Source organism: Oratosquilla oratoria, chromosome 36, assembly GCF_046742065.1.
Source record: "Oratosquilla oratoria isolate Oo_2021 chromosome 36, ASM4674206v1, whole genome shotgun sequence".
Classification (NCBI taxonomy): Eukaryota; Metazoa; Arthropoda; class Malacostraca; order Stomatopoda; family Squillidae; genus Oratosquilla; species Oratosquilla oratoria.
In genome coordinates, this window is record NC_134812.1 from 31,173,240 (window position 1) to 31,199,595 (window position 26,356).

Here is a 26,356-nt window from a genome sequence, read left to right on the forward strand (position 1 = left end):
TGAACCTCCAAACTACACAAACTAAAATGAATTATCAATTGCATGTCTGCATCATATCTACCTTGTAACCAACTGTTTTTCGGTAGAAATAGATTTCCTTGTCCAACAGCTCAAAGAGACGAGGTGGGAAGAACTGGAAGTCCTGGACCACAGGTTGCTTTGGTGGTCGAGGAGCCTGTAACAAAGCCAAATGACATCAATGTTTACAATTCATCACTATCAAAGCTTTCAGGAGAAAAACAATCACTTCTATGGGTGTAGTTGCATTTGCTGGCAAAGACAGAGAAATTTTCATTTCAAATTATTTTTCACATCACATAGTCATGGGAAAAAATGAATAAATAAATGGGCTGTCCAACATTGGAGTGGGTTTGCCCTTAAGGGGAATCTGCATTGATAATTTTTTTTCCAGCTGCATCTACCATTGATTGCAACCTAATTCAAACTGAGATTCAGCTGAATTCATTACAAGTCTACGACTGTAAACATGACAATTAAGACATACAACATAAATGAATAGTCCACATCAAGCTAACCCTAGTTATCAGGTGCAGTTTCATTAGTTATTTACCTATAAACATTCTAATTCAGACTTGTTATTAGTTTTGGATGATAATCATAAAATGCGGCACACTTTCCACTCAAAATCAACTGTAAAAATTACGTAAGACAGAAAAAACAAACTTAGTACTTGTTAGTAAATACCCATTCTCACAGTATAACAACTAAAAACAAACTTAGCCACAACCAGCATCCCCTGTATGGATCAAGTCATTCAATGCTACACAAAGCACTTTACCCACTAAAATTTCTCTCTCTTTTTTTTTTTTTTTTACCACCCAATATATATAATTTTTTTGCCCTTGTATGCATGTTAACCAAAGATGTTTACTTCTTGTTTCTTCTACTGAGGAGGAAGAGGGAGAGGGGATGGGAGGGGATGGGAGGGGTGGGGAGGAGGGGGCAGAAATACTCATGCACTGGACAGGCTTTCTTGAGAGGAAGACAGGTTAGGTAAGGATAGCAGAATTTGGGAGAAAGAAGACAGTAAGCTGCAAGATTAGGTTCCAGTGTTTGATGTTCCTGTTGTTCCAGTTAGGTTCCATGTGTGAAGGATTTTATCAGGTTCACTGATCAGGTTCAGCTTGGATTTGGGCAACTGTTTGCAGGTTAAAATCTAGGTTCCAAAGACAGGGCTGGGTTAGGTCAAGGAGGACCAAGTTAATGTCCTTTCTCAAAACTTCCTGTTCAGAGCATGGGATTGTATGCAACGGGGGGAGGGGGGGGCTGGGGGAGGTGATCTTGTGACTCCATGCAGTTAGAAAGCAATGAACAAGAAGCAAGTAATACCAAGGACCTCCTACTTACACCCCTCCAATTTGGCTGAAGAAGAAATGAAGAACTTCAATAGTCTTCTTGCATTTCAGAGAAAATTGTTTTATATAGCAATATATGTAGATACATGTTTATATTACAAAAATTTTGACACAATATTATGATTGTAGGAAAATTATCTACATGCTAAAATAAATATTATCTCAGCTAGTGGACACCTAACTTGCACACCTGTACCACCTCACCCCAAACCTTGGCAAAGGCACCGATCTTTCATAACCTCACGTCCCCAATGTACAATTAGCTCAAGGTATCCTATTAATCAAATATAACTAAAAACCCAGCAACTTAAAAAATGCTCCTCACCCCTTCCATTACCATGGTGCACTGTTAAGATTTTTCTTTCTGCAACTTATATACTATTACCAGCAAAGTGAGGTGGCCAGGCATGAGAGAGGAACATTCTCACCCCTGTAGCTCCCATTACGTGTCATTTTCCCTCTTTCCTGCTTACACCGTATGAAAAATGCACCACGTTTATTCTCCAACAAGACTGCCAGTTCATTCCTGGTGCAAGCCTCTTATGGAGTAGGTCATCATCTTAGACTGTCCATTCTTCATCTACTCTGTCAACTGTGCACATTTAAGCTTGCCTGACATCATGAACACAAACTCCTACAGCTTCACTCACCCCATTCACACACTTTTTCTTTGGTTTATTCTTTACACTTATTCCCAGCACCACCAACTCATGAATCGTTCAAGGATATCTAATCTCATCCTTTTCCATAACATGACCAAATTACCTTAGGTTTATGTTATTCTTTCTCCCAACCCTATCTGTACCCCCATCCCATTCACAAATCCTATCATTCCTTATTTTGTAGTATTTTGTAACGTATCTGTACCCCATTCCATTCACAAATCCTATCATTCCTTATTTTGTAGTATTTCATAACTATGCATAGTTCTATTTCCATGAACTCTACAAAACACTTTCTTGCATTCATCACCCAAGCCTCGCCCTATCATATAACAAATCAGTGCAAATACTGCTTCTTACCTTCCTGTCACTGATTTTCCCGACACCTCCCCATACTGCTTTCAGAGCACCTCCATTCTACTCCTCTCCCTTTTGTGGCTAATCTTTTGAATACAATTTTGAGTCATGCAGATCCTTACAGATAAACCATGATTTTGCATGTGGCATTTGTTGATAATGGAATTATTACTATATCTATAACTTTTGACTTGTTCATTCCCCCCATGACCAACAATAAATACCTACAAGATAGACGTTAAAGAGAGAAGCATCTTCCTGTTGCCCATCTCCAAAACCTATCAACATCTTCACCGACTCTTGGACTTCAAATTAGCCCCAAGATCTCCATCAACTTTGACTGTATATCCTCCACCTGTCCACACAATGACTGCCAACAGTCAGTGATTGACCCCCCTTCTACTACTATTTGTCAATAACAGACACAATCCCACACTAAAACATTACAGCCAACGATCCAATTATTTCTTCTCAGATATCTATGAAAGGACCCAAGGGCTTCTGCCACCCAGTGGGGCTGCAGGTTTCCAGTCATTCAAACTCAAAAGAGCAATTATCATTATTCATTTTCTCCCAACACAAATGTAAGTCTATCTGGTTAAGTTTGTTGTGATAAATTTACCAGGTGGTTCTGCCCTGCTCAAGGGAAATCCATGGCCTGAACAAGGGTGAAGCTGCTCAGGGCAAATTCTACCCTTCAGCAGAATTGAAGTACCAGGAACTTCCCCAAGGGCAAAGACCTACAGAGTACACAATGGTAGTGAAGGGGTTGAAACTGAAGTGCCTGTTCTCTACCCACCCTATCTATTTGTTCTAACCAAGCATTATGTTATAAAACTCATCTCTTATTACCTTTGGAGCCTTGGGTTCTGAAACTCTCAAAGCCTCCCTGAAGTAGGCGTCCACAGCATAGTTGGCTTTCCTCTCGCGCTTTGGTGGTTCAATCCAAGCACCCACAATGGCCTTCTGTTTCTCCCTGCAGGTTGTAATTAGGCAGTAAGCACGATGTTCATGAACACCAAAACATAATTCAAGTCACGACAACCAATAAAATCCTTGCACTCATCCTAAAGATGTGTCAACATAACTCTACATACATACCAAAGAGCCTTTTCCATCTTATATGATGAGTGGCCAAACATACCTCCATCACATCCACTTAAAACCCATTCATTTCCCCTCGCAACTTAGTACCTTGTGAATAAAGGATACTTGTCTCTCATCACAATGCCCTGATCAAAGGCTATCATCAAGATAATATCTCCACAGCATGGCCTGGCAGCATCAGCTGGCTTAACCCCAACTTCTTCATTATGTGATTCCCCATCATGTCAACTAATTTTTTTCCTGAGAAAACAAGTACATCCCTCCCAGCCACATCATTTCTTTACATCAAATCATTCACTTTCCATTTTCAACCCTCACACAAGCTCTCCTACTTACGTAAAAACTTGACCACCCTCAACAGACTTCCTCACATCCCATACATCCACAATGCCTCTCTGTCAACCATGTCATTCACCTTCTCCAAATCCATGAAAGCCCCTAAGACATCTTTACACTGACAAGAATGTCTCTCACTAACAACTTTAATGCAAATACCTATGCACCCTTTTCATCCCCTAATCCCACACACTTTACCAACTACACTTAACACACTGATCCCTCTAAAACTTCTACATTCACATTGGTCCCACTTTTCCCTGCGACACTGCTTCTGACCAGGCCAGTGGACAGGGTGCAGAGATGACCCGTCATCCAGGAGGTGCTAAGATAAGAGGGAGGGTGGAGGGGTGTGGAGTGTATTCAGGGATGGAATGGGTGGGAATGATTTTATGCCTTTTCCTTTTTGGCTACCTCCCTTGTAAGGGGGAAAAAGCCTTGGTATATGTATGCATGTATGTACTGGAACTATACATCCACTCCTCCAATTCAGCAGTATACTTTCTTCCCTTAGACACTGAATATGTCACCACCCAATACACTAACTATGCCACCTTCTGTTCGACATACCACATGACAAACATCTATTGCAGATGCCTTACCAGATTTCATCTCTTTCAATGAACTTTAAATCTCCTATTTTACTATGGTCTTATCATTTTTCTAGCATCTCACACTGCCATAACTAAAACCTCCATATCCTCCTCTACATCCAGCAACTCGGAATTTTTCTACCAATCTTCCACTCACCACCTTCACTTTCAGTAACATCCATCCACCTGCTTCACTCACTTTCTCCTCTCTTCCCAACTTACCACCCTGCACTCTGATTTTAAGAAAGATAATAAATTATATTTGATATGCAAAACATAGAAATAACACGTGCATATGGTTATGGCAAATCCAAAATTTCAAAACATGCAAAATGACCTCAAACCAATCATTTCACCTGTAATCCTCTCCTTCAAACTGATAAACAGACTCCTGAGGTATATCCATGGTGAAGTTTCTCAATGAGGATTCTCCCAAAGATTCTAACTTCTTGTTCAATTCCTCTGTCTGCAATGGTAAAAATGAGATCATATAATACACAATTAAAATACATCACTTTCACTTTCAGGTGAACCCAAGTATATCACTTCACTCCACTTGAAAAATCTCAATTAAATCAATCTTATTAAACTGACTTATCAGTGAAGTCATTAACAAAAACAAATCACACACACACATATACAGTCAGCACCAAAGGTATTGATGCCAAAATCCTGCACCAATACCTATGGTTACAGGGGGTCTTTGGTAATTATCAAAGACCCCCTGTAACCACCTAAAGAAAACAACAATGGTATTGGCGTGAGAGCATGAGGTAGAGTGTGTGGAGCTTGAGTCCTGCTAAAAGGAAGATCTCAGCTACCTGCATAGGTGGCTAGGTGAGTTTACGACAATGTACGGACTCATATCACCCTAACTAAACACAAGTGACAGTCAAGTACCCTAATAGTATCATGGTATGGGGTGCCTTCACGTACAACAGCCAGGGTAAGTTAGTGGTGTTGCCTAAAAACATTACAATGAACGAAGAATGTTACTTTTGAAATGTTGTGCAACCATCTGGAGGATTGTTTTGATGCATGCAGGAGTGCAGGGCAGTGCCTCTGCACACAATGCAAAAATGATCAAGGATTGGTTTGAATTTGTAGGAATGGACTACATAAAGGACTGATCTGATAATAGTCCAGATTTAAGCCCCATTGAAAATATCTGGGGTATCATTAAGTGATGGCTATGAGGGCATAGCACCGCAACTGTGCCAAAGATCGAAAAGGAGACTCTGGATATCTAGGACAATTTGGAACCCCAGATGGTCCAAACACATCCTGAATCCATTCTTTGATGCCTGATGAGTTGTCTGAAAAGGAGATCACTACCCACAAAGTAATAGGGGCTGGTAAGCATCCCCAAATATATTTTGTTAATTTTTTTTTTTTTTTTTTTTTTTTTTTTTTGTGCTGCAGGAGAAAAAGGCACTGTACCAATACCTTTGGTGCTGACTGTATATTTATACATATTATATATATATACATACATACATATATATATATAGCGATTTTTATGACAGTTGCATGCGGGGCTCGAACCCGCTGTACTCGGCTATCCGTAAATTACCTGTACGGCGCCCTAGACCACTACACCACACTATAAAATCCTTGAAACCTGGAATCGAACTGATTCCCGAGGGAAGGAAGATCACTTATTACGGTGATCCGAATTCCTGTATTACTCAAGGACCAGCCCACCAGTGGTGTGGGGTAAGGACCAAGGCGAACCCCTTTCACGCTTATCGCCATTGTAACTATGAGAGAAATACGCTAATGGCAGCGACATCAAACCGATAATTTTTATGACAGTTGCATGCGGGGCTCGAACCCGCTGTACTCGGCTATCCGTAAATTACCTGTACGGCGCCCTAGACCACTACACCAGAGACTATAAAATCCTTGAAACCTGGAATCGAACTGATTCCCGAGGGAAGGAAGATCATTTATTATGCCAATCCGAATTCCTGTATTACTCAAGGACCAGCCCACCAGTGGTGTGGGGTAAGGACCAAGGCGAACCCCTTTCACGCTTATCGCCATTGTAACTATGAGAGAAATATGCTAATGTCAGCAACATCAAACCGATAATTTTTATGACAGTTGCATGCGGGGCTTGAACCCGCTGTACTCGGCTATCCGTAAATTACCTGTACGGCGCCCTAGACCACTACACCACAGAGACTATAAAATCCTTGAAACCTGGAATCAAACTGATTCCCGAGGGAAGGGAGATCACTTATTACGGCGATCCGAATTCCTGTATTACTCAAGGACCAGCCCACCAGTGGTGTGGGGTAAGGACCGAGGCGAACCCCTTTCACTCTTATCGCCATTGTAACTATGAGAGAAATACGCTAATGGCAGCGACATCAAACCGATAATTTTTATGATAGTTACAATGGCGATAAGCGTGAAAGGGGTTCGCCTTGGTCCTTACCCCACACCACTGGTGGGCTGGTCCTTGAGTAATACAGGAATTCGGATCGCCGTAATAAGTGATCTTCCTTCCCTCGGGAATCAGTTCGATTCCAGGTTTCAAGGATTTTATAGTCTCTGTGGTGTAGTGGTCTAGGGCGCCGTACAGGTAATTTACGGATAGCCGAGTACAGAGGGTTCGAGCCCCGCATGCAACTGTCATAAAAATTATCGGTTTGATGTCGCTGCCATTAGCGTATTTCTCTCATAGTTACAATGGCAATAAGCGTGAAAGGGGTTCGCCTCGGTCCTTACCCCACACCACTGGTGGGCTGGTCCTTGAGTAATACAGGAATTCGGATCGCCGTAATAAGTGATCTTCCTTCCCTCGGGAATCAGTTTGATTCCAGGTTTCAAGGATTTTATAGTCTCTGTGGTGTAGTGGTCTAGGGCGCCGTACAGGTAATTTACGGATAGCCGAGTACAGAGGGTTCGAGCCCCGCATGCAACTGTCATAAAAATTATCGGTTTGATGTCGCTGCCATTAGCGTATTTCTCTCATAGTTACAATGGCGATAAGCGTGAAAGGGGTTCGCCTCGTCCTTACCCCACACCACTGGTGGGCTGGTCCTTGAGTAATACAGGAATTCGGATCACCGTAATAAGTGATCTTCCTTCCCTCGTGAATCAGTTCGATTCCAGGTTTCAAGGATTTTATAGCCTCTGTGGTGTAGTGGTCTAGGGCGCCGTACAGGTAATTTACGGATAGCCGAGTACAGCGGGTTCGAGCCCCGCATGCAACTGTCATAAAAATTATCGGTTTGATGTCGCTGCCATTAGCGTATTTCTCTCATATATATATATATATATATACATATACAGTACTGACACCTTGAGCCAAAGATTGCCGTCATCAAGAGATAACACCAAGACAGAGAAAAAAATGTCCTCTGCACTCCCAACACACCACCACAGTCCCAAACTCAATCTCACCTTTCCCTTTCAGTTGTGTTTGACTCAATGCTAACATAATCTTTCTTCTCATGAACATAATATCAATCTCATCCTTCTTTGCTCTCACTTGTTCCACACTTTCACACATTCAAAGACCCAATTACTTGGGTTCTGATTAGTCTTCCACCAAGATCTTCTTTTGCCTCGACTTTTCACACAAGTATAGTCTACTGACTGCTTCAAAAAATATATACAGGGATTTCTTGATTTATACATGTTTAGAATATGCAATTTTGGAATGACACGAGGTAAAACCTAGTCATTTTTTCATATTACATGGATTATTTACAATAACACGATGTGAGAAATCAAGTAAGCAATAGTAAAACTTAACTGTTCACTTTATGCGACTTTTACATTACATGATCCCTTCAGGAACATATCCCCAAATAAACTGAGAAATCCCTGCATATATACATACATACATAGAAGAGAAAAGAAACAAATCATGTAACTCAAAATTCACCTTCATTTCACCCTTGGCAATGATTGCATCAATATCTTCATCGGTTAAGTCTGAATCTTTGCTCTTGAACACTTCATTAGCACCATGCCGAATCATAGCCAACATTTCATCTTTCCCTAACGCGTTTGTCTTGTTGTCCATCAAACGACCTGAAACAAATATGCACTTAGACCCAAGACACACAGAAAACTTAAATAAACACCTCAACCCCTTTACTACACCTATAACCTTTGGAGATCTTGTTCTTACTCATGCAATATTCTCTTTAGCTGTCTCAGCTGATCTCTTCACTACAATAATACCCCTTACAGGTTTTCTTATGGCTCATCTCAGATGATCTTGTTCAGTTGTGGGGTTATTCAGCCTTCTGCTGAAGGGGTTACATATAAATAAAAATGATCATTTAAGTTTTTCATGTACATACATACATATACCAAGGATTTTCCCCCTTACAAGGGAGGTAGCCAAAAAGGAAAAGGCATAATATCATTCCCACCCATTCCATCCCTGAATACACTCCACACCCCTCCACCCTTCCTCTTATCTTAGCACCTCCTGAATGACGGGTCATCCCTGCACCTTGTCTACTGCCCTGGGTCAGAAGCAGTGTCGCAAGACACAGCACATCCACAGCAAGGCCGCTTCATTAAATCGGCGACCCCCACTCCCCATCCCCCCCATGCATAAAAGGAGAAGACGGGGAGAAATCCCTTCGGGCTGCGTCAAATTTTGCTCACACATACTACCTCACCCCCCATCCATTCCACCTCATGCATCACATCATCATCCATATACAACAATGCTCATTCACCCCTGTCTTCTATCCTCTCCCGTCCTTCCTCAACAGACATTCCCCTCTTCCCCAAAGCCCCCTTCATCCCATCCATCCACCTCATCCTAGGACGTCCCCTCATGTTCACTCCCTCCACATCTGCCTTCCATACCTCTTTTACTAGTCTTTCTTCACTCATTCTTTCCATGTATCCAAACCATCCTAATACTCTTTCATCAACCCTATCTCCCAACTCCCTTTCCACCCCCGTTCCCCTCCTCACCTCCTCATTTCTCATGTACTAAGATATAATTTTTTCGATAGAGTATATTCTGTATGTGGTGTGCAGTGAGTACAAAATTTTCACTTCAAAAAGTAAAAAAATAAATGAATAATATATAAAATACCTCCTCATGTTTCCCAAAAATTTATGCACAACTTAGATTACAAAGGGAAATTATGTAAACATGAAACTTTCCCATTAGTTTAAATGCAGCATCAATTAAAGCCAATACATCAATATCCATGATCCAGCCATACCTTGTTGGATGACCAATTTATCCAGCCTCAGTTTTACTTCAGCCCTTTCAACCATCTTCTCTTCCATAGAGTTTTCTTGAATGAATCGGAAAACCTTGACTTGTTTCTTCTGACCAATTCGGTGAGCTCTGTCCATAGCCTGCAGAAAATAATCATGAACATGTAATACTTACATTTAAACAATCTATGTTCATGGGTTTACATACAGTATATTTCACTTAAACTTTGTATTTATCCTTACCTGAAGATCCATCTGTGGATTCCAATCTGAGTCAAAAAGCACAACAGCATCTGCAGTGGCCAAGTTAATACCTAGACCACCAGCTCTTGTTGACAACATGAACAGAAACTTGGGCCTGTAGTCATAAAACATGAACATAAGTAGACATATGTATAAATACATCCCAATATGTACTCCCCCTTTCAAGGGAGGTAGCAAGTTTAAGCATACGCCTACCCCAAACACATCAATACCCATTCATCACCCCTCCCTCCTTAGCAACTCAAGGATAGAGTCATCTGTCCCCCATCACACTGCTCAGATCAAAGACAATGCAGTGAGATATAACATTTCTACAGCAGAGCTCAACATCTGGTACTGGATTACCCTAACTGCTTCATCGCATGGCACTCTCACTCATCCACTCACATAATTTACAATGCAAACAAGAACCCTATGAGCTGTGTCATGCCTTCAACCATTAACAAACTCATCATTCACCTCCATCTTTCAAACCCTCTTCCTTTCTCAACACATTCCTCCTACATCCAATGCTCCCTTTACCCCATCCACCTCATTCTTGGTCATCCACTACAGTCAGTAGAGTAGAATGGTTATTCCTTGAAGAAGTAAACTACTTGAATTAACAAAATCTGTGTCATTGCCTTTTTAGCTAGTGCAGCATGATTTTACTTAGGAGAAACATCAACTCAAAAAGTGGAATATATCAGCTCATTCTTAACTCTGAAGAGGACAAACTATACTTACGAATCTGGATGATTATATTCATCAATCTGTCGCTGTCTGTCCTCATGGGCCGTTTGACCATCAATTCTACAATATGAATAGCATCTCCATAAAGCATAATCCTCCATAATATCCAACATTCGAGTCATTTGTGAGAACAGGAGGACACGTGATCCCATTTCCTTCAGTTTGGGCAACAGCTTATCCAATACCAACATTTTGCCAGCATTTTCAACCTATGGGTAACATGATAAACAATGATAGTACCATTAGACTGGCAGACAACACCTCTACATCCAATCAGTTGATATACAAATATGAACTGGACACTAAAATTAAAGGACAAAAGAAAATGAAAACACAAATCAAATGGAATATTGCGTAATAACTATGATTAAGCAAGACAAGGTTATTTTTATTTTCACACGTAAAATGACATTATAGCACCAACAAACTTTCATATGAATTTTGGTTACAGAAATCCTAATTAGAAGTACATCTTTAAATGTAAATAATGAAGTACATCATATATTACTTACTAAATGGTAATCTGTTGTGTATGGTGGACCTGGTTCTGCTCCATCAAAGAGGTATGGGTGGTTACAGCACTTACGCAGCTGCATCAAAATGTTCTGTAGACGCATCTTTTCTGTGCGGCCAGCTCCATTAACAATATCAATATCCTTCATCAATATTTTGGTATACCTGAAAATAAGAACCACCATATTTACCTGAGATCATATACATTTACATTACAGTTTGTATTCAACTGATATACCATCAATCATAATGAAAGGTGGCATGATATGGAAGAAGTATTTGCATCTCCCTCACTATCATACTCATACCTTTCACTCCTTCCTGCTTACCATGTGAAAATCACTCCTTATTTCTTCCCCAGCAATCCTTACCTATCATCCCCAATGCATCCCTCTTATGAAACAGTACACTGCCTTTGTCTACACATATACCTCCATTTTTTAGACATTCTGCATGGCATCCATCCAGACCAGGTGCCTTACCTGCTCTCATCATCTTAACAACTGCCTTCACTTCATCTTGCGACACTGCCTCTGACCTAGGACAGTGGACAAGATGCAGGGATGGAGGGGAGTGGAGTGTATTAGGGATGGAGTGGGTGGAAATGGTTTTTATGCAATTTTCTTTTTGGCTACCTCCCTTGTAAGGAAAATGCCTTTGGTATATGTATGTACAGGTACTCCTCGTTTAACGACGACAATTGGGACCAGCGCGCCGTCGTTAACCGAATTGGTCATTAAGCAAAAGTGTATACATATACGTACATGTACTGTATGTACAATGTCCAGCAATACATGTATCTTTATTTTCGTGTATTTTCCCTCTTTTATACAGTACATTAAAGCTTTATTTACTGTTTATTTACGGTGGTTAGGTTCCTAAAATTACCGTATATGACCAAATCCGCATATGCTGACATTCCATATTGAATACCGGGGTACTTTTTTAGTTTCGACCATGGGCGCAATATAGCAATAGAAAATTAATTATTAATTTTGTAAATTAAAATGTATCAACGTAATATGCAATTTTGTGGGCGGAAATGAAAGTAAAAAATACCTTGCTACAAGAAAATATGCTAATGAACGAAGTCGGTAGCATAGGCTCGGGACGCCATCTTGTCGTCTGCCAACGTTTCTCACGACGACGACAACGAGGACGAGCCAGATGACATTTAATTAGCAGGTAATGATTTATTAAACACAGGTTAGGTTAGTTTAGTTTAGGTTAGACGAATTAATTTATCATCCTTACATTTCTTCGACATCGGCATCTATCATAACAAACATGGTGTACCATTCGTCCGACATGACTTCGTTACTTACGAAATCTGTTTTAGCATTTTTTATTTTTTTATTTCCGCTCACAGGAGAACAGGGGTGAAAAAGGATTTGGGAGATAGGGTTGATGAAAGAATATTAGGATGGTTTGGACACATGGAAAGAATGAGTGAAGAAAGACTAGTAAAAGAGGTATGGAAGGCAGATGTGGAGGGAGTGAACATGAGGGGACGTCCTAGGATGAGGTGGATGGATGGGGTGAAGGGGGCTTTGGGGAAGAGGGGAATGTCTGTTGAGGAAGGAAGGGAGAGGACGGAAGACAGAGGCGAGTGGAGAATGGTTGTATATGGATGATGTTGTGACTGCATGAGGAGAAATGGGCGGGGGGGTGGGGGGTGGGGTAGTATGTGCGAGTAAATTTTGACGCAGCCCGAAGGGATTTCTCCCCGTCCTCGCCTTATATGCAAAGGGGGACGGAGAGGGGGGGTCGCCGATTAAATGAAGCGGCCTTGCTGTGGATGTACTGTGTCTTGCGACACTGCTTCTGACCCAGGGCGGTGGGCAGGGTGCAGGGATGACCCGTCATCCAGGAGGTGCTCAGATGAGAGGAAGGGTGGGAGGGGTGTGGAGTGTATTTGGGGATGTAATGGGTGGGAGTGTTTTTGTGCCTTTCCCTTTTTGGCTACCTCCCTTGGAAGGGGGAAAAAGCCTTGGTATATGTATGTATGTATGTACAAACTTGCATATTACGTTGATACATTATAATTCACAAAATTAATAATTAATTTTCTATTGTTATATTGCGCCCATGGTCGAAACTAAAAATTTACCACTACCGGTATACACTGTACCCCAGGTAGTTTTTGCAGCTTGCAGGATGGTAATGTAGACCTAAGCTTCAGAACACTTTACCTCACAGCTAATATCCACCATACAAGTTCATTTATAACATCATACAAATTTGCCTCAGCCAACTTAATTATCGTACACGACGTCGTAACTTCGGGAGATTTACATTAAACGACGTCATAAAGCCCGTCGTTACTCCGAGTTGTCATTAACCGAGTAGGTCGTTAAACGAGGAGTACCTGTATGTATCTATATACCAAGGGCTTTATCCCCCTTACCAGGGAGGTTGCCAAAGTCAAAAGTCATATATCTACTCCCATTCATTTCATCCCCACCCATTCCAAAATCCTTTCCTCCCTCTCATCTTAGCTCCTCATGGATTACAGGTCATCCCTGTATCCTGCCCACTGCCCTGGGTCAGAAGCAATGTAGCAAGACACTGCACATCCACAGCAAGGCCACTTCATTTAACTGGCAATCCTGCCCCCTCTCCACCCTCTCATGTAGAGAAATAGCAAGAAGGGGAGAAATCCCTTCATACAGTATCAAAATATTGTTCACATATAACCACTCCCTAACCACCTACATCCACCACCCACTCCCTTGCATCACAGTATCATCTCAACAAAGGCAATCTCCACTCATACCTATCTCCTGCCTTCTCCCTTTCCTGCTCAATGCCCCTTTCACCCCATCCATCCATCTCATCCTTAGTCACCCCCTAATGTTCACTCCATCCACCTCTGCCTTTTACACTTCTTTTACTAATCTTTCTTTGCTCATTCTTTCCATGCATCAAAATCATCCCAATACTTTCATCAGCCCTATCTGCCATCGCCTTTTCTACCCCTGCTCTCCTCCTCACCTCATTTCTCACTATATCAAACCTTGTAACCCCTACCATACTTCTCAGACATTTCATCTCACATTTAAACTTTTCCTCTCTGCCTCTCTTAAATTCCATGTCTCTGCCCCATACAGTGCCATCAGCACAATCATCCCTTTATAGTCCCCTCTTTGCATCCATTCCTAATGTCTATTTCTCATTACACTTTTTAATCCCACAAGGCATTTACTTGTTTCTCTCAAACTACATTTTACTTCCACCATCACTCCTCCCTTTCCTGTGACATGCGACATACCTAAAACTATTCACTTCCTCCAGCCTCTCTCCTTAATGACTTACTTCCAAATCACTGCCTCTCCCCTCGTACATTTCATCACCTTACTTTTACCCACTGCTCCCTCAGGATTCGAACTCGTGTTATGCCTTTTCTTTTTTTTTTTTTTTTTTGGCTACCTCCCTTGAAAGGGGGAAAAAGCCTTGGTATATGTTATGTTATGTGTTACTTTTACCCACAATTACCTCCAACTTTCTCCTATCACACACCTTCCCAAACTCCATCACTGACTCCCTTAATTCCCCCTCTGACCCTCCCATAAGCACATTGTCATCAGCAAACAACAATTGGCTCACCTACTTTTCTCCCTTTTCTTTAACCCTATCCACTCGTTTGCTTTTCCTTTTTTTTTTTTAGGAATGTCCCCTTTGGGGCTACAGAGAGTAGGATGCCTAATCCTATCCCTGTCACATTTTCATCACCTTTTACAAATCAAGTGGGAACACTCAGTGGCAGTATTCTTCTCCCCTACCACATGGTTCAGGCAAAAAAGGAAATGAATATTCAGAGAAGTGGTACAGGACAGTATTAAGAGTGGGGGGGACAGCATAATGGAGGGACAGTCTCAGTATAATAAAGTAGTATCATTTCTCTATGAATATTTCCTATATCACAGACAAAATGGGTGGCTCTGGTCCATATAGGTGCCCTGCAGACCCTAAAGTATCAACTGCATCCTATTGAGCAACATCTAACCCCACAATAACATGCAGCCAATATTCCACACTGGATGAGAGCAGTTATTAAAATGATGAGAGCAGGTAAGGCACCTGGGTTGGATGGGTACCATGAGGAGTGTCTAAAAAAGGGAGTAGTAGAGCCCGTGTTAGAATTAGAAATGGAGAGTGTGAGTGGTTTAAGGTAAAGGTGGAACCTCGACAGGGATGTGTTATGTCACCTTGGCTATTCAATTTATACATGGATAGGGTGGTGCACATGGTAAATGCAATGTTAATGGGCCAGGGATTAGAGATGGTTAAAGAATAACGGTGAAAAATGGAAGATAAGCCAGATGTCTGCTGACGACACTACACTTGTGGCAGGATCAGAGGAGAGATTAAGAAGTGAGAGAATTTGGGAAGGTGTGTGAAAGAAGTTGAAGATAAATGTGGGTAAAAGTAAGGTGATGAGATGTACAAGGGAAGAATATGGCAGCAAACTGGAAGTGAGTATTAAGGGAAAGTCTTGAGGAATTGAATAGCTTTAGATACTTGGATGTGAATGTGGCAGGAAATGGAGGAGTGAAGGTGGAGGTAGAATGTAGATTGAGAAAAGCAAGTAAATGCCTTGGGGGACTAAAATATTTAATGAGAAACAGACATTTAGAAAAAGATGCTAAGAGGAGCTTGTACGAAGGAGTGATTGTGCCGACAGCACTGTATGGGTCAGAAACATCGAACATAAAGAGAGGGAGAGTTTAAATATGTTTGAGATTAAATACCTGATAGGTATGGTAGGGGTTACTAGGCTGGACAGAATGAGTAACAAGAAGGTGAGGAGGAGAGCAGTGGTGGAAAGGAAACTGGAAAAGAGAGCTGATGAAAGAGTATTGGGATAGTTTGGACAAACGGGAAGAATGAGTGAAGAAAGATTAGTAAAAGAGGTGTGGAAGGCAGAGGTGGAAGGAGTGAACATAAGGGGGCGACCAAGGATGAGGTAAATGGATGGGGTAAAAGGGGTATTGGGTAAGAGGGGAATGTCTGTTGAGGAAGGGAGAAGACAGGGGTGAGTGGAGAATGGTTGTGTATGGATGATACTGTGATGCATGGAAGGGAGTGGGTGGGGAATGGGAGGGATTAGGGAGTATGTGTGAATAATATTTTAACACAGCCTATTGGGATTCTTCCCCATCTTCTCTTTTTCTGCACAAGGGGATGGAGAGGGGGACACCGTTGATTAAATGAAGTGGCCTTTCTCTAGATGTGATGTGTCTTGCTACTTTGCTTCTTACCCAGGGCAGTGGGTAAGATGCTGGGATGACCTGTCATCCAGGAGGTGCCAAGATAAGAGGGAGAGAGGGAGTGACTAGGAGTGGAGTATGTGGGGATACAGTGGGTGAGAGTGGATTTTATGCTGCACGAGGGGATGGAGAGGGGGACACCGTTGATTAAATGAAGTGGCCTTTCTCTAGATGTGATGTGTCTTGCTACTTTGCTTCTTACCCAGGGCAGTGGGTAAGATGCTGGGATGACCTGTCATCCAGGAGGTGCCAAGATAAGAGGGAGAGAGGGAGTGACTAGGAGTGGAGTATGTGGGGATACAGTGGGTGAGTGGATTTTATGCCTTTGTTTTTGGCTAACTCCCTTGTAATGGGGAAAAAGCCATTGGTATATGTATGTATATCCACTTCCCTGTTCATTAACCTACCTTTACCTCCTGCACCACCCCATCAATGTACACAGTGAACAGCCATGGCAACTTAACATATCCCTAACACAATCCCACCTTCACCTCAAACCACTCTCTCCATTTCCAATTCTAACACAGGCTCTACTACTCTTAAAAACTCTTGACTGCCCTCAACAGCTTTCCCCCAATCCCATATATCTACAAAATCTCCCACAGAGCCTTTCTGCCTGACCCCTATGAAACTCCTATACACCACTTGTCCCCTTTCCCCTTGTAAAGTGGAACTATACAGGCACTCCTCCAGTCCTCTGGCACTATACCTTCCCTTAGACACACATTAATCCTCACTAGCCAATCCACTATTACTGTACCTCCCTTCTTCAGATACTCAGCATGACACCCATCTAATCCAGGTGCTTTCCATGCACTCCCATCACCATCATTTTCTTAGTGCCTCCCACACCAATCCCTCCCTATCCTCCTCCACATTTAACAGCTCTCTAAAATACCCTCCCCATCTTACCCTTACCAACTCCTCTTCCATTAAGATCTGTCCATCTGTGTCTTTTACCTTTTCTTCTCTACTTGACTCAACTCCCCTTCCTTCTTAATTTCCTTCCATAATATATTTTTATTGCTGACTGGGTCAAAAATTGTACAGCAAGACTTAGCTCTTCCAGAACAGGTTTGAACAGCCATAGTTAGTTTACTCCCATCACAAAATCAAATTATCAAGATGTATGCCCTTGATGCTCATATTACACAGTTCAAACAAAACATACTGTACTCCAATGTCTTACATATACTCAACACAGACAATATACTTTCATTCAGACCTATGGATCCAGCTGACAGTTAATTCAAACTTTTTTTGAGCTCTTAGATTAACATAAAAGCAGACCACATGAAAACAAATTACCAAACTCCACTGAACCACAAATAGAAAACTTACCATTCTCTTTGCATCTTTGTGAGGGAAATATAAATCTTTACTTCTTTCTTGGGGAGAAGCCGTTTCTCTACATCAGATTTTAGACGCCTGAGAAGGAAGGGCCTCAGCACAGCATGAAGACGTTCCACCAAAGTGTTGTCACCTAAGCAGTTGTTGGTGTTGAACCAAGCATCAAAGTCCTGTAAAAGGAGAGTTACACAGTGAAAACAACACTGTACAAAAGGTGATAATGAAGATGATGATCTAGCTCAGTGGTTCTTAACCTGGGGTACCTGTACCCCAAAGGGGCACTAAACCTTGAACCAGGAGGTACAAGACAAGATAGCCAGTGCAATGGTACTGTATATTTTCCATGAGAAAACAAAGCAAGGTTTGTATCACTAATCCTTTTCATATGTTTGCATTGTATTTAAATTGGATGGGGGTACAGGAATTTTTTCAGAGATGCCAAGGGGTACGGGCAGTGAAAAGGGTTAAGAACCACTGATCTAGTTTAACATCACAAACTCACCCCTATCATGGGGCTTGGATGGTGCCCCTTACTAAGGACTTCACAGAATTTCATGAACCATGGGGGGATTAAAATGGGTAATGAGAAATATATTTGGGAATGAATGCTAAGAGCAGATTGTTGTTGCTGTTGTTGTCGTTCCTTAGACTGTCTGTCCGAGCAGTCCCGTCTCCCCAAGGAATGCCATAGCCGAAACTGGGTTTTCCCACAAATCCTTTATAGAGCGTATGTTGTGTTGTTTGCGTGCATGATTGTGTATAATGCAGTCTTCCATTATGTGTTGTATGGTATGGGGTGAAGTGTTACATCCTGGGCAGCTGTTCACAATGCGGTCATCCAGCCTCTTCTGGTAGCTTAGAAGTGCTGGGTGGTGACCGCACCACAGTCTGGCCAAGTGGACTCTGTCCTTTCGTGGGAGAGAGGATTCAGAAGGGTGGATATCAGGGGGTCTGGCATGCAGCAGTGTGTTGTCTTTCAGTGTGTTAATGGAGCGGTGAGTGATATGATTATGAATATGTTTCCGGAGGCTGGTATTTGGTGGTTGTGGAGGAAGAGAAGAGAGTATCTGTGCGTGATAAAGGTCTTTGGGTGTTGTTTTAATGTTTCTTGGTGTGTGTGGGTGTTCTGCTATGTAGTGTAGCGGGTGTAATGTGTTTGTGGTGGCTGCGGCAAGTGTTTGTGTGCCTCTCATGTCGAGGTGGTCCTTGACTTTGAGGACTTTTGTTTCATGGTGTAAATGGTCTGTAAGTGTTGTATTTGTGCAGCCTGTAATTGTTTTTAGGGCTTTGTTTTGTATGATTTGAAGGGTGTTGTGGTGTGTCTCACTGAGATTAGGAGCCCATGCAGGACTCGCATAATTCAACACTGAGCGTATGCATTGTTTGTATATTGTTATATTAGTTTCTTTGTTTTGTCCAAATGTTGTTCCAGTGATTGACTTAAGTGCGTTAAGTCTGGGTGCGCATTTGTTTTTTATGTTTGTGATGTGTTGTTTGAAAGACATGGATGTATCGTATGTTACACCAAGAATTTTCGGTGTGTTTGTGTGTGGTATTAGAGTGTTGTTGATGTAGAGATGAGGTATGTATTTGTGTTCTTTTGTCCAGTTGGTGAGAAGTGTTGCTGTAGATTTGGTTGGAGCTATTTTGAGTCTGTTTGTGATGAACCATGTGTTGAGTGTGTCAAGGTATGGCTGGATTATTTCTGCAGCTTTGTCTGTGTTACGATGTGTGCATGTGATTGTTATGTCGTCTGCGTAGGAAGAGATTTGTATTTCTGAGGTGTCTGGCGTGGGTAAGTCATGCATGTATTGATTAAATAGTGTGGGGGATAGAACTGAGCCCTGTGGTACTCCGTTCTTAATGTTTCTGATGTGTGATGATTGGCCATTATATGACACGTAAGCATTCCTACCTGCCAGATAATTGGCCAGCCATCTTTTGGTGTTATTGTGCATGTCTGTGTTATATATTTTATTTGTTAGGTTGTGGCAGGGGATAGCATCAAAAGCTTTACTAATGTCTAATGTTATAAGAAGTGTTCTTTGGTGGGGCCTATCTGAATTGATGCCATCTAAAATTCTTTGTGTGAGGTTTGTCAGAAGAGTGTTTGTGGAGTGTAGTGGCCTAAAACCGTGTTGTGAGTCAGCAAGGGGAATATGTGGTGTGACAAGTTTAAGTATTAGGCGTTCAATGACTAGAGGGGGTGCAGAGAAGTGTGATTGGACGGTGCGATGTTGGGATGGTTGGGTCTTTGTTCGGTTTTGGAATGGTGATTATTTTACCATGCTTCCAGATGTCGGGTATAGTGTTGTGTGAATAGCTGTAGTTTGCAATGTTTGTGAGTGCGTGTATACCTTGTGGTCCAATGTGTTTTAGGTGGATGTTGCTTATGTTATCAGGGCCACAGGCAGATGAGTGCTTGAGACTATGTATTATGAGTTTTGTCTGACTGTCTATGAAGGGTATATAGTCTGAGTATGTGGGAAAGTCTTTCTTACGTCGAATGGTGCGTCGGTCGTCAGGGTGAGAAGTGAGATGGCTTGTCTGTGCAAAATGACGTATGAGTGCGTTTGCTTGTTGTCTGTTTGAGGGTAGATTATCTGTTGTTGTGATTATTGCTGCGTGAGAGCGTGTAGTGTTACTGTTGGATAGTGTAATGCTGTTGAGTGTTTTGTACAATTTGCTGGTGTTTGTTTTGTGATCAAGTGTATTGATAAAGTTTTGCCAATTTTGTGTTTTTTGTTCATGTATTTTATTGGCAATCACAGTGTTTAGTGTTTGTATTTGGTCTGCTATGTTTTGAGGGATAGGTGTGGGGGTACCGTGTTTAAGTGTGTCACGTTGTCTGATGAGGCTTTGGATTTCTGGTGTGAAGTTGGGGTTGTGTGATTTTCTGTTGCCTCTAGGGATGTATCTCTTGTCTGCATTTTGTATGATTGTATTAAAAGTGTGCACAGCATTGTTTATGTTTGTGATTGGTGTACTGTTAAGTGTTTCAAAATGTTGTTCTGTCTCTTCAGTAAAAGCTTCCCAGTTAGCTCTCTTGTAATTGGTGTAAGTGTGTCTGTGGCCGACTGGGGTGCATCTTGTTTTGGTGGTGATGATGATTGGAAGGTGGTCAGAGCCAAGGGTTCCGACCACTCTCCATGATGTTGTTGGGGTTAGGCAGGGGGAGCAAAAGGTGATATCAGGAGAGGAGGGAGTGTAGAGGGCTTGGTGTGGGATATGTGTATGATTATGTGTGTTGTTCATGATAGTCAATGAGTCAAACTGAGTCTGTATATCAAGCCCTCTGTCTGTGTCAGGGTTGTCGACATACCAGGCAGACGACTTGGTGTTGAAGTCTCCACCCATGATCAGGTTGGGGATTGAGGCTAGTTGGCTAAAATGAGGCCTGAAGGTGTCTGGAACTGTGGGGGATGATTGGGGGGGAATGTACATGTTAACTATTGTCAGTGTTGATTTGTTGCCTGTGCGGATTCGAATGGATTGGATTTCTGTTGTGTTATCTGTGGTAGGGAGGAGAATTTTGGTTGTGGCACTTGAGCAGATTGTACGAGGGAGTGATTGTGCCAACAGCACTGCATGGGGCAGAAACATGGAACATAAGGGAGGAAGAGAGGAGTTTGAATGTGTTCAAGATGAAATGCCTGAGAAGTATGATAGGGGCTCCTAGGCTGGATAGTGAGAAATGAGGAGGTGAGAAGAACAGAGGTGGAATGGGAGCTGGGAGATAGGGTTGATGAAAGAGTATTGGGTTAATTTGGACACATGGAAAGAATGAAGAAATATTAGTAAAAGGGGTGTGGAAGCCAGAGGTGGAAGGATGAGGGGTGGTGCATTTACCTTTCGCATCACCCTATCCATATATTAAATTGAACACCTATGTTGACATGACACATCACTGGTAAAGTCCCACCTTTACCTTAAACTATTCACTCTCTCCAATTCTAATTCTAACACAAGCTCTACTATTCTCATAAAAAATCTTGACTGCTCTTAACAGCTTTCCTCCTATCTATGGCATATCTGCAATACCTCCCACAGTGCCTTCCTGCCTACCCTGTCATAAGCCTTCTCTAAATCAATAAAGGCCCAAAAAGACATCCTGATCTTTTCCTATAGCTTTCTCACATATCTGCCTTACCACAAATATCTGATCCATCCAAACCCTACCAGTCCTAAAACCACAATGTTCCTCACCAATTACTCTCTCTGTTCCTTTCCTAATCCTCTCAATCAAACCCTTTCCATAGGCCTTCCCAACTACATTCAACAAACTTATCCTTCTGAAACTACTACACTCACACTTGCCCCCTCTTCCTTTGTAAAGCTGAACTATACAGGCAGTCCTCCAGCACTCTACCCTCTATCATTAAACAACCTCACAAGGCAGTCCACCACCAATGTACCTCCCTCTTTTAAACACTGCATGACACCCATCCAACCCAAGTGCCTTACCTGCTCTCATCATTTTAATAACTGTTTTCACCTCATCTTTTCTTATTTCTCCTCCATTTTCCTTGTTCGTCACTGGCATTTTCTTAGCACTTCCCACAGCAACTACCTTTCCTTCCCTATCTTCCTTCACATTTAGCACATACAAACATATACCACATTTAGGAACTCCCTAAAATACTATGCCCATCTTCCTCTTACTGCCATCACTTACATTATCATCTCTCCATCTGTACCTTTTACTTTTTCTTCTCTATTTGATTCTCCTCCGTTTCCTCTATTTCCTTCCAAAACATCTTTTTTATTACTTTCAAAAATTAGAGAATCCTTACCCCATTTCACATCTGCTCTCCATTTTGCCTCTCATCTTATGCTTTACTTCGCTTCTTTTTTCTTTGTATCTCTCATATGATTCCCTCATCCTATTTAGCAACCAATCTGTGAACACTCATTTCTTCTCTTCTACAACTTTCTCGGCTTCATCATCCCACCCCTCACTACCCTTCTATTTCCTTCCATCCTCCTTGTTCCACACACCATCTTTGCACACCTCATGACTCCCTCCTTGAAACATCCACATTCCTCTTCCATTTGTAGTGCTACTCTATCCTTCACTCCCTCCCACTCTTCTCTCAGCTTCTTTTTGTACTCCTTCTCCTTTTCTTCTCATTTAAGCAATTTATTCTATGCACCTCCCTACCCTTTGTTCCTTTCTACTTTCTCTATCTATCCTCCACTCTCAACTTACTTTCCACCAAAAAATGATATGCCATTAATGAAGTTACTTTACAAGGTGTTGGGAGTGGAGAACAATATTCTTTTTTGTACAGAAACCTATATACATTGCCTACCTCTGATGAACTGAAGACCTCAGGAAGAAGGAAATTGAGAAGAGCCCACAATTCATGGAGGTTATTCTGCAGGGGAGTACCGGTTAACAGGAGACGATTTGTAGTTCGGAATTCACGGACAATTTCTGAGAGTTTGCTCTTTTCATTTTTAATACGATGGGCTTCATCAATGACCATGTACCTGAAATAAAATTTATACTAGTTAATAAAACATGAAACCATTTATAAAGAGGGGAATGTCTGTTGAGCAAGGAAGGGAGGAGGCAAGAGATTGAGGTGAGTGAAAAATGGCTGTGTATGGATGATACCATGATGCAAGGGAGTGGTTATGTATATTTTGACGCAGCCCAACGGGATTTCTCCCCATCTTCTCTTGTTCTCTATGGGGGGTCACTGATTAAGTGAAGCAGCTTTGCAATGGATGTGCTGTGTCTTGCCACATTGCTTCTGACCCAGGACAGTGGGTGGGATACAGGGATGACCTGTCATCTACGATGAGAGGGAAGAAAGGGCAGTGGATGGGAGTAGTATGGGTGTATGGGTGGGCATGGGTACTTGCCTTTTAACTTGGTTACATCCCTTGGACAGGGATAAGGCCCTTGGTATATAGATAAACAAAGACCCAGATGTAATTAACAAATATTTATCTCATGGAACTGCAACTTCTTACATATATGTATCCCTGAATTCACACACTACAATATGTATATTCAATGGATAATTTTCAATTCCTTACCTCCAGTTGAACTTCTTGAAGACAGACTTTTCCTTGATACACATTTCATATGAGGTGATGCAAACATCCCATTCCCCAGGCATCATTACATCACGGATGAAATTTGCCTGCAGGCATTAAAACATTGAAATAAAATTAAATTTGCTTCAATGAGAGCTAATTCTTCTAAATTAACATTTAAATGTTTCAAGTATTTGGGTCTTACTGACAAAGTTTCATCATACTATATTTGGACACCCACTTAATTCACCTTCACTTCCACCTATATACAATAATAACATACATACCTTCCCAGTTTCACCTTCATACACATTAACCTTGAGGAAACCTCCTTCCACCCCACCACATTTTTACTTATCTCTTCATTTACTAATATAGCCACCTTTTCTCTCCCTTATCCTCTCTTCTCTCCTGACACTCTCCCAATTACACTGCCAAACTCAAACTCACCCCTCCCTTTCAACTTATATACATACATACATACATACATACATATACCAAGGCTTTTTCCCCCTTACAAGGGAGGTAGCCAAAAAGGAAAAGGCATAAAATCATTCCCACCCATTCCATCCCTGAATACACTCCACACCCCTCCACCCTCCCTCTTATCTTAGCACCTCCTGGATGATGGGTCATCCCTGCACTTTGGCCACTGCCCTGGGTCAGAAGCAGTGTCACAAGACACAGCACATCCACAGCAAGGCCGCTTCATTAAATCGGCAACCCCCCCTCTCCGTCCCCCCCATGCATAAAAGGAGAAGACGGGGAGAAATCCCTTCGGGCTGCGTCAAATTTTGCTCACACATACTACCTCACCCCCCATCCCCGCCCATTCCACCTCATGCATCACAACATCATCCATATACAACCATTCTCCATTCACCTGTCTTCTGTTCTCTCCCGTCCTTCCTCAACAGACATTCCCCTCTTCCCCAAAGCCCCCTTCACCCCATCCATCCACCTCATCCTAGGACATTCCCTCATGTTCACTCCCTCCACATCTGCCTTCCATACGTTTTTTACTAGTCTTTCTTCACTCATTCTTTCCATGTGTCCAAACCATCCTAATATTCTTTAATCAACCCTATCTCCCAACTCCCTTTCCACCCCCGTTCTTCTCCTCACCTCCTCATTTCTCACTCTATCTAGCCTAGTAACCCCCATCATACTTCTCAGACACCTCATCTCAAACACATTCAAACTCCTTCTCTCTTACTCTCTTATGTTCCATGTTTCTGCCCCATACAGTGATGTTGGCACAATCACTCCTTCATACAGTCTCCTCTCTTAGCATCCATTCCCAAATGTCTATTCCTCATTACACTCTTCAATCCACCAAGGCATTTACTCTCTTCTCTCAATCTACATTCTACCTCCACCTTTGCACCCAAGTATCTAAAACAATCCACTTCCTCCAGTCGCTCTCCCTGCTCACTTCCAGTCTACTGCCACTTTCACCCCTTGTACATCAACTTAGTTTCACTTAATCCCAACACATCCATCTTTCTTCTCACAAACATATTGCCTATCTCTTCTCTTTATCTCTCATCTGTACCACACCCACACACTTTTAGAGACACAAACCTTAGGGTTCTGGTTGGAAAACTCCCAGACCCTTTTATACCTTTGCTTTTTGGGGTTACAGAGAGAAGGATGCCTAGTCCTATCCCCATGACATTTTTGTTGCCCTTTACAACTGAAGTAGGAATACTCAGTGTCAGTATTCTTTCTCCCCTACCACAGGGTTCATCAAAAAAGTTAATGTACATTTAGAGAAGCGGTACAGGACAGTATTAACAGTGGGACGACAGCAAAACGGAGGGATATTTCTCTAAGAATAAAGATTTCCTCTATCACTGAGAAAATGGCGTGTGGCTCTGATCCATAAGGGTGCCCCATATAAACCCTAAAGTATCAGTTCCATTACTACTGAGCAGATTTTAACCTCACAATAATATGCAGCCAATACCCCAGATGGGGAGGGAATATATAAATATTTAATAAATAAAATTCTGGTCATTCACTTTATACCTTTGAAAGCTAATATAATAGCTCCCCTTTCCCAGTCTCCCTCCCCCCCCAAAAGAAAGCTTGTTCAACTTACCCTGGTTTCTTGATCACCAATGAGACAAACTGCCTTCAAGGTTGGGCACCATCTTTTGAATTCATTTTCCCAATTTCTTAGAGTTGACTTGGGCACAATGACCATGTGTGGTCCTGGGATATTTCGATAATGCTTCATGTATCTGAAACCCCATGAATAAATATCAATCCAACCTAAAAACCTCACATTGTGGGAAATATTTCAAGTCTGCTGCATTACACAGACATTATTTGTATATATTAAGATATTTTATCATAATGAACATTGGAGGATTCTTTTCAGACTAGTTTACAATGAACAATATTATCTACCAATTGATATAAAAATTTATTTCACTTTGCCAAAGGTGTTAACTCAAAATAGAACATGGAACCATAAATCGACAACTTACCCAAGAAGAGAAATGGTCTGCAAGGTCTTGCCCAAGCCCATT

At 41.8% G+C, this 26,356-nt stretch overlaps 1 protein-coding gene across 4 annotated transcripts in view; it reads right to left on the reverse strand.

Annotated features, from left to right (window-relative positions):
* Iswi (nucleosome-remodeling ATPase imitation SWI) overlaps nucleotides 1-26,356 on the reverse strand; it is a 41,198-nt gene that overhangs the window by 9,543 nt on the left and 5,299 nt on the right. For 2 of the 4 annotated variants that reach the window (XM_076174516.1, XM_076174514.1), the window contains exons 4-17: nucleotides 26,315-26,356; nucleotides 25,924-26,065; nucleotides 23,820-23,926; nucleotides 23,084-23,264; nucleotides 17,763-17,941; nucleotides 11,151-11,316; nucleotides 10,633-10,847; nucleotides 9,886-10,000; nucleotides 9,645-9,783; nucleotides 8,333-8,481; nucleotides 4,788-4,897; nucleotides 3,248-3,371; nucleotides 1,369-1,383; nucleotides 62-175 (exon numbers count right to left, since the gene is read on the reverse strand). The exon at nucleotides 26,315-26,356 is cut by the window's right edge. In XM_076174516.1, coding sequence (XP_076030631.1) covers nucleotides 62-175; nucleotides 1,369-1,383; nucleotides 3,248-3,371; nucleotides 4,788-4,897; nucleotides 8,333-8,481; nucleotides 9,645-9,783; nucleotides 9,886-10,000; nucleotides 10,633-10,847; nucleotides 11,151-11,316; nucleotides 17,763-17,941; nucleotides 23,084-23,264; nucleotides 23,820-23,926; nucleotides 25,924-26,065; nucleotides 26,315-26,356 — 1,798 coding nt within the window. The remainder of the gene's footprint in view (nucleotides 1-61; nucleotides 176-1,368; nucleotides 1,384-3,247; nucleotides 3,372-4,787; nucleotides 4,898-8,332; nucleotides 8,482-9,644; nucleotides 9,784-9,885; nucleotides 10,001-10,632; nucleotides 10,848-11,150; nucleotides 11,317-17,762; nucleotides 17,942-23,083; nucleotides 23,265-23,819; nucleotides 23,927-25,923; nucleotides 26,066-26,314) is intronic. The other 2 variants (XM_076174517.1, XM_076174515.1) reach the window with 1 other exon arrangement.